Source organism: Oxyura jamaicensis, chromosome 3, assembly GCF_011077185.1.
Source record: "Oxyura jamaicensis isolate SHBP4307 breed ruddy duck chromosome 3, BPBGC_Ojam_1.0, whole genome shotgun sequence".
Lineage (NCBI taxonomy): Eukaryota > Metazoa > Chordata > Aves > Anseriformes > Anatidae > Oxyura > Oxyura jamaicensis.
Genome location: NC_048895.1, coordinates 20,954,197 through 20,965,704, shown reverse-complemented (window position 1 = coordinate 20,965,704; position 11,508 = coordinate 20,954,197). Strand labels below are relative to the sequence as shown.

At 46.4% G+C, this 11,508-nt stretch overlaps 1 protein-coding gene across 4 annotated transcripts in view; it reads right to left on the bottom strand.

Annotated features, from left to right (window-relative positions):
• Window positions 1-4,720: 4,720 nt before the first annotated feature.
• RPS6KC1 (ribosomal protein S6 kinase C1) overlaps window positions 4,721-11,508 on the bottom strand; it is a 94,580-nt gene continuing 87,792 nt past the window's right edge. For all 4 annotated transcript variants that reach the window (XM_035323260.1, XM_035323263.1, XM_035323261.1 and 1 more), the window contains 2 exons: window positions 11,281-11,376; window positions 4,721-8,162 (listed from right to left, as the gene is read on the bottom strand). In XM_035323260.1, coding sequence (XP_035179151.1) covers window positions 8,052-8,162; window positions 11,281-11,376 — 207 coding nt within the window. In that variant the 3' untranslated portion in view covers window positions 4,721-8,051. The remainder of the gene's footprint in view (window positions 8,163-11,280; window positions 11,377-11,508) is intronic.

Genomic DNA, 11,508 nt, shown 5'->3' with positions numbered 1-11,508 from the left:
AAGAAAGAAAGAAAGAAAGAAAGAAAGAAAGAAAGAAAGAAAGAAAGGAGGAAAGGAGGAAAGAAAGGAGGAAAGGAGGAAAGAAAGGGGGAAAGGAAGAAAGAAAGGGGGAAAGGAAGAAAGAAAGGGGGAAAGGAGGAAAGAAAGGAGGAAAGGAGGAAAGAAAGAAAGAAAGAAGGGATTAACCATAATAAAAGATAGGGTACTATATTTCTAAGAGGCTCTGAATAAAAAGGGCATCCTGAACGTGCCACGTGAAGCAGCGCTGAGCATTTTCAGCCTTTGTATGTACCGTATTCTGAAGCAGCAGCTTACTTGTTTGAAAGCCCCAGCCGTAACAGCGCACAAATGATTAAACAAGCAGGTTTAACTATCTTGCACTGACGAGGCATTTGTCAACACAGTCTCGGCATTTACGCCTGTCTGCGGCAAATACTGCACGGTGTCAGGAGCCGAGCAGCTGCCTGCCAGCGAAGCCGTTCCCCTCAGGAGAACACCACAGCACAGGCTCAGCACCACCCTCGGAGGGCTCTGTAAGCTGCCTCGCTGCTTCCTCCTTCCCCAGCCCTCTGGAGTCCTTCACCAGCAAGTTCTGAATTAAAAGTGGAAAATAAAGAAAGCGTTTCCGAACCTTTTCTACCCATCTTCATATTAAAAGAGACCTAACCCTAGGCAAGTCTGTCTAGGTGTGCGAGCCAGAGCTAAAACAAAGTTGGGGAAAAGCAGCTTTGATTCACGGCTTGCAAGCGGCTCCCAGTGATCCCTTTAATAGAGCTTGCCACATTAATGCAGCCCGAGCCACGTGTGACACCCATTAGGGCTGGGGAGAGCTCCCACGCATGTGTTTCAAGGAAGCAGCAGATTCCCCCGTCCCAGAAGCTGTCTTCATCACAAAAGTCTAATATATCAGAAGACAGGGGAAAGCTCGGCTTTTAGAATGCATTTTTTATTATTCAGCCTTCAGTGGAAATGTCACCTTTCTAAAGCAAGCTGTTATCATGCGTTTCCCATGCCAAACACATGGCCTCCAAGGAGAGGGTTTTATCTCTACATTTCTAGTGATTTGTATTTCTCTTTCAAGGAGCTCCATGCCTTAAGGCACCTGAAATGCTCTCAGCACAAGGAGGTAAGGTTACACGAGACGCCGCCAAACAGGACAAAACAACGGGGTCGGGAGACGGCGCCGCTTCTGACGGCGGCTGCGGTGCCCGATAATCCCTGTCCCTTCATGGGTGTCACCCTTACCCGTCTTCCTCAGTGGGGCCCATGTGCCCAGAGAAGCAGCACCGTGGCTGGCACGGCACGGCACGGCACAGCACAGCACAGCACAGCTGCCCCGCGCCTGCCAAGCAGCCAGATGCTGCCACGCATTGGCATCTGGGGCCTGGAAAAGCAGCCGCCGTCTGCGTTTGGCGGCGGATCCCGACCCCGGCGACTGAAGGAGACAAAAGGAGGAGAGCGGGAGGGGGAGAGGGGGGCCTCTCCTGACAGTCTCGCTGGTGATGATTTAGACAAAAACCTATTGTTTGGGGGCTCACCAAACCAATACGTTTTGGGAAAGGGGGGGAGGCACCAAACCTGCATAAACAAAATGCTGTCGGAGCCCAGGGTGCAAGGACAAGGGGTTATGTATGAAAAGAAATACCAAGGAAACCAGACGCCTGCCTTTCTCTGCCCTCAGCTCTCCGGTCACGCCAAGGGGAAGGCGCAGCGCTGCTTATCACAGGCTTCTCGGCCTCAAGGCATGGGGCAGACACTGCCCAACCCCACACCTCCAGCGCCCCAAAGAGCACCCCACTCTCTTATGGGGCGGGCGACCTGTCCAGGCTCCCACCGCAACCCAGGGCCCCACCAGGGCTGAGAGAGCAGAGCTCCAGAGCTCAGCCTGGCCTGGGGCAGCAGCGAGGTGGCCACGTTAACTGCACCCTCAGGCCTTCATATAAAGCACTAGCTTATTTCTCTAGCACTGAGCCCGAAACGAGGTGTGTATGCCTGAAGTCAGAAAGCAAATATGCTCTTTATACCTGTTTTCATGAAATTGGCCTCTCTGTAATTTCAGGGTTAACTCCTGACCACCGTAAAGTCTCCCAGCCATGTGAAGGGGGCCGGGACTTCACACTGTGAAATTACCCCATAGGGCCGATCCTCTCAGGACTGTCCTCCACGGGTGCCACAGAGCACCTGTAAGGAGCCAGAGCCATGCAGGCCATGCTCACAGAGCTCACCTCTCACTTCACTTGCTTTGCAGGACACCATGAGGAAACAGGGCCTGGGCTTGGAGGGCTGCCCTGAGGTCTGAGTTCCCCTCAGGGCTGAGGCTGGAAAGGAAGGAGGCAGAGCAGCAGGGAAGGAGGTTAAAAAAAAGTCCAGAGAAAGGATATATGCCTCTTGGCTCATGGTCCACAACGCTGAAGTAGCTCTTCTCCATGCCTGGTTCGTAAAGGAAGATTATGAGCTGGCAAATGTCAGAGCACAGTGCTCAGGCAGGACCATGCATGGAGCACCGCCAGCCAGCAGCGGGCCTTAAATCACCGTGCAGCACCATCCCCTCTCATGGAGGTTTCTTCTCTGCTGTCCCACCACCGCGCCGGGCACCATAAAACTCATTACTCACAAGCTGCTGCAGTGAGCAATTTCCTAACCCTTTTACAACCACGGCACTTTCATACTGTGGGAGCAATCCTCTCTTTGGTTTCATCGTTACGTGGGGATAACAGCTGCATCTAATAATCCACTTCCAGGTCCCTGCATTTTGGGATGGCATTTCAAAAGCAGAGGCACAGAAAGGGTGAGAAAACCTGTGGCCAGGGCTGAGGGATGCAACACAGGACATGGACTGAGGGAGCTGGGCAAATCTAGAAAATACCTCAGGGAGAAACGGCTCAGCAGAGGTACGGGGGTGTGAGAAGCTGGTATAATAGGGCGCAGAGGAGTTCAGTGGTGGAGGAGATGCAACCAAGCAGGTGGTAGAAGAAAACCAGGCACAGGAGGAGCTGTCGGCATCACAGCCAGCAGATCCGCCCTCCTTTTGTCCAGCCGCATTGCACCTATTTTGGTTCACAGCTCTGTCCTTTATCACCACCCGGCTCCTGTGGTGAGATCACGCCGTGGCAAAATGTCTCTGTCTCCCAGGCACAGAACAAGGCTAGCAAGGCTTTGCTGAGGACTGCTGACCCCTGCAACATCTGCTCCTTCCCTAGCTGGCCCATCTTTATCCCGCTCCGCCGCTTGCCAGTTGGCTTGTCTAGTTTATTGCCCCCAGAAGGACTTTTCCCAGACTTGCCAAACTTAGGATCTTGGCAGCGAAGCATCAAGGCGACTGCCTACAGCCTTCCCAAGAGGATGCTAGCTCCCTGCTGCCCAGCGGTGCGCACATCCCCGGCCCTCCTGCCCATTCTGGTGCCACCGCAGCCCTCCAGCAGCAGCTCTAATCCTTCGTGCTAGGTCCCTGGGCCAAGAAGATGGGGACAGAGCTGCCTTTGGAGGAGAGCCTCTGGTCAGCCAGGAGGCAGTGAGGTCTTGTTGATGAAGTACATTAAGCCATCACCTGCTGCCGGGAGTCTGGAGCATCCTCTCTGCTTAGCCTGGATTAGCCCCCTCTGCTCTGCAGCAGCAGGAAAGGGGATTTCACTGCATCCACTGCTTCTGCCCCAGAATTCTGGGGCTCCTTGGGGACACCTCACACTTTGGGTTAGGGCTGCCACAGGAGATGGCTCAGCACCACCAGCAGCAGCCACACAGCACCTTTTAGCAAGGCCCACTCCTCCCCTGGGAGCTGGCTCCGCTGCCCCTCGCCAAACCTCTCCTCTGCAGCTGGGCCCCACAAGGCCCCCGCGTGTGTCCGACAGAAGTTACAGGCCTCGGGGAGCTGGATGGTGGCCGAGGGCAGTGGCAGGGCCGCTCACTGACACCCGCTGGGGCCTGCCCAGAGGCCTCCTCATGCAGAGCTGCGGCCTAGGAGCGGCTGCATTCAGCCCCCCACAACAAAGCGCGCGCAGAAAGCACAGACACGAAGAAATCAACAAGTGCGCTTTTCCATTTTATTGCTTAAATCACTGCCATAAATCTCGCCAGAGAGGAAGTTTCTGTTTCTCTGGCTTCCTACTTCGTGTCCTTGAGAAAACAAATGACAGCGCGCTCAAAAAAAGCCCGCAGAGGTTTACTTCGCACTTCCCCGTGCGTTGTTATGCTGAGCGCTTCATTTAGAGAAGGCTGACCTCCCCAGCCTTCTTCATCCCAGTGCCCTTCGCTGCGGGGACGCACCAACGAGCTGGTTTAGAAATGGAGAAGAGAGCCGAGGAGATGTTCCAGAGCAGATAACCCTGCCAGCTCAGCATCCCGAGGGGTGCAGGGAGTCAGCATGACAATGACTGCTGTCTGAGAGGTGATTTTCACGGGAGGTATAGGAGCTGGGCAACAAGCACAGAAGCTGTGAATACAGCCATTAAAAGCAAACAAATTTATGCCCCTTGTATTTCATGAGAGGCAATTCCTTCCTGAGGTTGCCTCACAGCAACTCTACTCAATACAAATGAGGTCAGAAAAGATCGGGAGGAGCTCAAAGAACGTTGAAGAAGCTCAGAGGTGGAAAGAAGGTAAAGAGGGTCACAGAGAGGGTTGTGAGCACTCGGAGGGTGTCAGAACAGGCCAGAGACTCTTCTCAAAGAAGAGAAAACAAGGGAAGAACAGAGATGAGCAGAGCAGAGAGAGATTTTTTTTAAAGAAAATGGGAGCAGAGGAGAAGAGAGAAGAGGTCAAAGAAAAAATGGTTGTGGGTGTCAAAGGTCAGTGAAGAGAAGGTCACACAACACAGAGAAAAAGAGCAGAGCAGAGAGGAGACAACCAGTGAAGGACAAAGAGGAGAAGAGAAGGTTAGAAGGAAGCAATCCATGAAGACAAAAGAAGAGAAGGTCAGAGAAGAGCCAAGAAAAGCAGAGAAAGTCAAGGAGGGTCAGAGAAGGTCACAGCAGGCCAGAGATTGTTGAAGAGCACGGACAAGATTTCAAAATGAAAACAGGAGTGGGGGGGAGAGGAAAAGGTCGGAAAAATGATGGTCATAGGAGGTCAAAGAAGGTCAGTGAATTGGAGGCTGGAGATCAGAAAAAAGAGAGGCCAAGATCAGAAAAAAATAAGTGGTCAGAGAAGAAAAAAGGAGAAGGTCAGAGAGCCTTCATATATTTGTTCTCTGTGTTTTTAGAGAACAACAAAAACATTAAGAGAGGTTCAACAGTGTGCAATGAATTATCACTTTGAGACATCCCAAGCGTGTTACCTGCTTTACCTAAACACTCAGAGGAGATAAGGAAAATCTATAAGCTTATTTGGCTGCATTTTACATAGACTCAGTAACTCCTGAGAACAAAATGGCAGGTTTGTTTTGCAATCAGCCATTGGGTGTCAAGGAAGGTGCAATGGACATTGCACTACATAACAGTCAGCAAAACAGAAAAGTGCACCACACAGCTTCATAGGAGGCACCAGAAAGAAGATAATCCAGAATATTTTCTGAGTCAAAAAGCATTGTACAAAGGAAGAAGTACAGAGGAAATAAAGGAATACGTGTAAATGTCAATATAACATAATGCAGGTAAAAAAAAAAAAAAAAAAAAGGATAGAAAGAAGATTTTCTTATGTGCAGTTACCTCCAGACTCTGCTTTCTTTAGCAAATCCATTATTTCAGGCAGTGGTAAGCTTATGAAAAAAAAAAGTATAGCAAAGGTGTATTTATGGCAAGATGTCTTGCCAAATGTCCTGTTTCTTCTGATCTCTGTGATCTAAGAATTCCTCTCTACTTAATGTTGCACTTCAAAAATAAATATTTCTATGTCATTAACTAAATCAAAGCAGTCAGAGTCACTGGTCATTTGGTTTCTGCTGGTATATAGCGTTCTCCTGCTGCTGCTTGTCCTTCTGTCCTAGATTGTACTGCCTTTACTTGAAACCAACCCGCTGGCTCAACCTGAACAAGAAAACGTTTTGAGGTAACATGAAAAATTTCTTTTATTTTTACAGCTATTGCCAGGCAAATGCAGTGGGACAGATGAACACAAGCGACAACACTATCAGGTGATGCTAGAGCCCCAGGGACGGAGTCAGGTGGCAGAGGGAAGGGAGGCGTCCCTTGAGCAACGAGCCCTCTCCAGAGTCACAGCCGGGGCAGTGCTGGAAGGAAGCTCTGTATCAGCTTGGTGTCCGCAGTAGAGATTTCCTACCCGCTCGGCGCAGGAAGTTGTTCCTGTGGCTCACCTGAGGGAGTTCCTGTTATGAAGCCAGAGGGTGGTAGGTTGAAACACAGTTTCTGAGAGTGATGTAATCTTGGACAGCACTCCGTAGGCAGTGATACTAGTGACCTGGTTACAACCTGCGGTGTTGTTACAGCCCCTCTGCTGGCCTGGCGATCACAAGAAAGGGAAGAAACAAAAAAAAAGAGGGGAGTGGAATAATTTTAAAAGGAAAAAAAAAGTTTCCAGATTTCCTTTGTTTAAGTGAAGCATTTTCCTTTTCCACTTTATTTGAATGCACCGACCTGGTGTCTAACAGATGGAGACTGTGCAGATGCACTTTGGGGAGTGCCCATAAAATGCACAGCTAAAATACAAATGGAGGGATACTTTTTTTTTTTAGTTGTAAGTTCAATAATCATTGCTGTCACCTCATTTTCCCAAAGGAGTTTGGCCTTTGTTCTCCGGATAAAGCTGGAAAGAAGTTAGAGAGAGAGTACAAAAAAAAAAAAAAAAAAAAAAAAAAAAAAGACAGCAAAGGGAGCATTTAGGAAAGAGCAGAGATTCATAATCCATACAAGCATCACAGTGCACAGCGTTTGTACGTCAGGAACCCGTACAAGCATGGCTGCTTAGCAGCAGCAGCAGCACACAGCAAAATATTCTGCGTGTCTTGTCTTCTTTTCCCATTCTCCAGACCTTCCTAACAAACAAACAGGTCAGCTCATTGGCTCGCTCCCAAGTCTTACCCACTAGGGTTTGCTAAGAGATGTCACTTAGTCATTTGGCATGAGCAAATCCCAGGCTTCTTCCTGTTCAAGCAGCAGAGTGGGTGAAGGCTCTCTTTGATTTATTAAGACTATTAACAAACAAACAGAAGAGTTCGGAAGCTTCCTCAAGCAGAAGAGCATGAGCAGAGAAGTTTTTTCCTGAAGAAACAGTTAAAAATAGGACACTTAGAGGAAGTGAAGTTCATTAAGTGACGAGTGGTGGCTGCAATGACGAGAGAAGATTTTCTCCTTTTTTAATCCATATATTTATTTAGCATTGTGTTTTCTTGCTCCTTATTAGATTGCAAAAGCAGCAGTTATCTGACTGAGGAAAAGATCTCCCTCCCTTTCTGTAGTGACTTTAACATGTAGCTCGTCAAATATAACGGAGTCAAGAGTTTTAAACAGACATTGCCAGCCAACAAAGTACAACATTTGACAGGACTATTTGCCTTTTATACGCTCTTTCCATGGTTTGAAGTGATATGCCATTTTCAAGACACATTCCGCAGTATTATGCAACAGCTTTCTTAATTTTTAATGGATCTATTATTTTTAATGTGTCAAGTTTTGCATAAAGCATTTTAGTATTTTATTCAGCATATACCATTAATAAATTATTTGCTCCTTCCTCCCCCTGCCCCGCCACAGCTGCACTTAGCGTAGCGAAATGGTCTAATGACAGTATAAAAGGTATTTTCAACTGGCACACTCTATAGACACTTCCATCACCAGACAAAGCACCAGGAGGGCATTCCTGTTTCTATTGAGTTGACAAGCTGGCAGTGCTAAACATGCTACCCAGCAGTTTCATCACAAATCACCCTTTGGTGAAAAGATTTACACACACGTAGCAGCCAGTTGCCATAAAAATAAGCTAGCACCCTGTACAATCAATGATTCCTGTTAAAAAGTGTTCGCTTTTGGCATGATTGGTCCGGCATCCTTTAGTCAATGTCCAAATGAGCTGGGGCATCCGAAGGAAGCAAGTCAGCGTACTTCTGTGCCAGAGAAACCTGTCCACTTGACCTGAGTTTGTTCAGAGGGCGCACACATCTCTCATCTCACCAGCTCTGCCCATTCTATGAGGGCAAAAAATGGATGAGATTTGATGTCTTCAACACCAGCAACGCCAGCACCAAGACGTTCCGCAGGATTAAACTGCAAAAGCTTGATATAAAAAGAAATATATATATATGTTTCAGTGAGTAAGAACAAAAACAACTGCTTAAAAGTTCCGTAAAGGTCTAAGGTAAGGGACATCCTACCGTTTTCCTGCTCTGAGAGTTACTTTTAAGAGTGTGAAGCATACTTGAAATTCCTAAAATCCAGTAAATGGAAGACTCTCCTTTCCTTGAGTCTCAGTGATGCAGTCTTCAGAGACTACTGATCACAGCAGGCAATACCCTGAAGCACTGCACATTGGGACTTCGTTTTAAGCACAACCTCGTTTTGAAAAAGAGAACAGCAGCCAGAGACTACATCTGTAGAGCTCTGGACACTGCATTTGCTTCATGTTAACTTCTGCTCACACCACTGCATTAAGGCTACATCAGGGACATTGGTCTGTAACTTTCCATTTCATAAGTTGTGAGTTGGTCCTAAAATACCAGGATATTACAGCCCGTTCTCTATTTCCTAAAAAAGTTTTTAAAGAGTTCTACAAATGGATTAAAACTGAGAAATCAAAACTCCAGTGGGGAGGGAAAAAAAAAGTGTAATGGCTTCATGGAAATTTCCTAAGATTCAGCACCTCTCTTGCTTTTCATTTGTACATCACATGCTGAATTCATGTGAAAAGGAAATCACAATATTTACATCTGTTTAAAGATACCAATCCATATAAAAGGGAATGCAGAGGTAGTACTCCAAAGAGACTAATAAAGACACACAAAAATATTTTGCAGTTTTAGAGGATTGTTTATACTCTATTCAATTACACCCAGTACAAAGGCAGGGTTTCTTTCTTGCTCTTTCTGCAACAGCTAATGGGATAACTTCTCCCAGTTGTCACTTGGAACAATGTGTGTTCATATCTCGATGCACTCAACATCTAAGTGAGTCTACATCCATAAACATATGAATTTACACATTCTAAGATAGCTCTGCTATTTGCAGTCATAATGCCACATAATAAAGGTAGCTCAGTGACAGGGAATAGTGCTGCTCTGAGATCTTCCACAAGGCAGCAGAAACAGATGCAGCCAGTGTCCCTCTGCCTTTGCTATAAAAAGCACCAGCAGGGGGAAAGTAAGCACAGACACTTTCTGCAGTCTGTCTTTTCAGGAGAACTTTAATCTTAGAAAGCAGATGCATCACAAGCTGCAAGAGATACCTATTTAAAAGTCACACTGCATATTTTCTTGGTAGCAAAGCCTGGATGTGCCTGAAAAAAAATAAATAAATCTTGGGTGCAAAATACCAAACCAACATAAAAAATAACAACCCTTCTTTCAGAAGGGCGCCAGAAATACAAAGATCTCTGTTTTCTTAGAAAAATGGCTAAATGAAGGAGGTGTTAACAATGAAGTCACCTGCACTGGAAGCCACAGCAGGAGATGTCTGACAGTTTTCTGTGTAGCTGAACACTGAACCCAGAGAGTTATTCTGTGATGCTTTGACCTGTTTACCCTTGGCAGTGGGGGGAAGGAAAGTCGCAATGACAAATTGCTATCCATGCCAAGAGAGCTTTCTTCCTTTTCCTGACAAGGCTTCCTCAACAATGAATGGCAGCTTCCTTGGATAGTCACACAACAAAAATGTGATTTACTAGCTCATATAGCTGAACCTCCACCTGACAAGCCACCAGCTTGTACTGGAAGGCTTAACTGAACGGGCACTGAGGTGCCTTTCTCTGAACAGACACGGCCTTGTAATACATCTGCAAGAGGCAGAGATATATTTGCCACTCAGGCTGCAAGTGGCAAAAGAGACACTCTTTGGCATATTTGAAAACAGGCAATACGTTAGTCCACAGCAAAGAACAATCCTGCAGTGGCAGGGAAAAGTGGATTGAATGACTTCGTTTGTCTTCACTTCTGCTCTTCTGGATGGCAGGAATTCCCTTCGTCAAGCGTGGTTTTGCTTTCCCTTAGCCATTTAAGCCAGGTAGCACCTGTGAGTGAGGGCAACAATTTCCTACCATCTAAAAATATAAATGCAGATTATATAAAATGGGATTTTTCTGTAGTCACTTCCCTCCCTGCCCTTGCCAGAAGCACACAGATGCATGTGAAAGTGCTTTCCCTGCATGCCACCTAGTCAAAATCGGACGTCCAAACTTCTGCTTGCACTTCCATTAATCGCTTCACAGTAATGGCACAGAAATCCATCTGTCACTGGGTCTTTTGACTTGCTGCATTTCCAAAACATCCTTCCTTAATTTTCTTCAAAAACTACTTTTTCCGTTCTGCTCTGTTCAGGCCTACATCTAAGTGATGTCATTACTGATGCGTTCGCTAGCCAGATACTCTTCACTCAAAGCTGAACTCCATAGTTCATACATATTACTTACTCTGCTCAAGTGGAGTAGGTCAGATCCAGGCTCCACTCCCACAGTTAGGTCAAAATTAACTAGCGCAAGGGAGCGTTCTGATATTCAAGACCCTGTATGCACAAGTTTATTTTCTCAGCCACTAACAGAAAACTAAAACCAGCACTCAGTACTAGTCCCATTAGTTTGAAATTACACAGTAAATCAGTCTGGAAGGTTGTCTATATTTTAAAAAGTATCCCACTTGGCCTTCTGTCAAACCTACCAGATACCTTGTTATAAAATTCATACTATTCACATTTGGAAGTACTTTTCTCAACAAACATCATCCAGAAGGTTTCCTGGAGGACAGCAACAGATTTTCAACCACAACAAGGTCATCATTTCTAATTAGTGTGTTACAGGTTTCATGGTACTTAGAGCTATCTTGCTGAATTGGCTTTGGTATTTTTTAGTTTAATTTAGTTCATCACAAATGTTTCCATTAACAGTTAGGACAGGATTCCAAAAATGGCCAAGTATCACTGACAGGTGTTTCCAAAGCACTCAGCACTGACCAAACACGTTCTTCAAAGAAATGGCAAAGCGCTCTGTTTTTCTACAGAGACACAAGTCAAAGTTTCCAGAAGCAACAAGACAGCAGGACAAAAATCATCAGTGCTGACAAAAGACTCATCCACATTCCTTTCAGCAGCCTTCTGTTCTTACATTTACCTCACCAGAACAGCTCAAGTATGCAAGTATTTGTCCAGATTGCATGTGTACCCATTGAAAATGAATTTTCCCCTCAATTACCTGCTGAATCAGTGATCTGGCCTCCTTTGATACATGGTCTGGTATACTCAAAGAAGTGTGAGTGTTTATTCCTGATGGATGGCACTCAACCAGAGTCTGGAAAAGAAAAAGAAAGAAAGAAAGAAAGAAAGAAAGGAAGGAAGGAAGGAAGGAAGGAAGGAAGGAAGGAAGGAAGGAAGGAAGGAAGGAAGGAAGGAAGGAAGGAAGGAAGGAAGGAAGGAAGGAAGG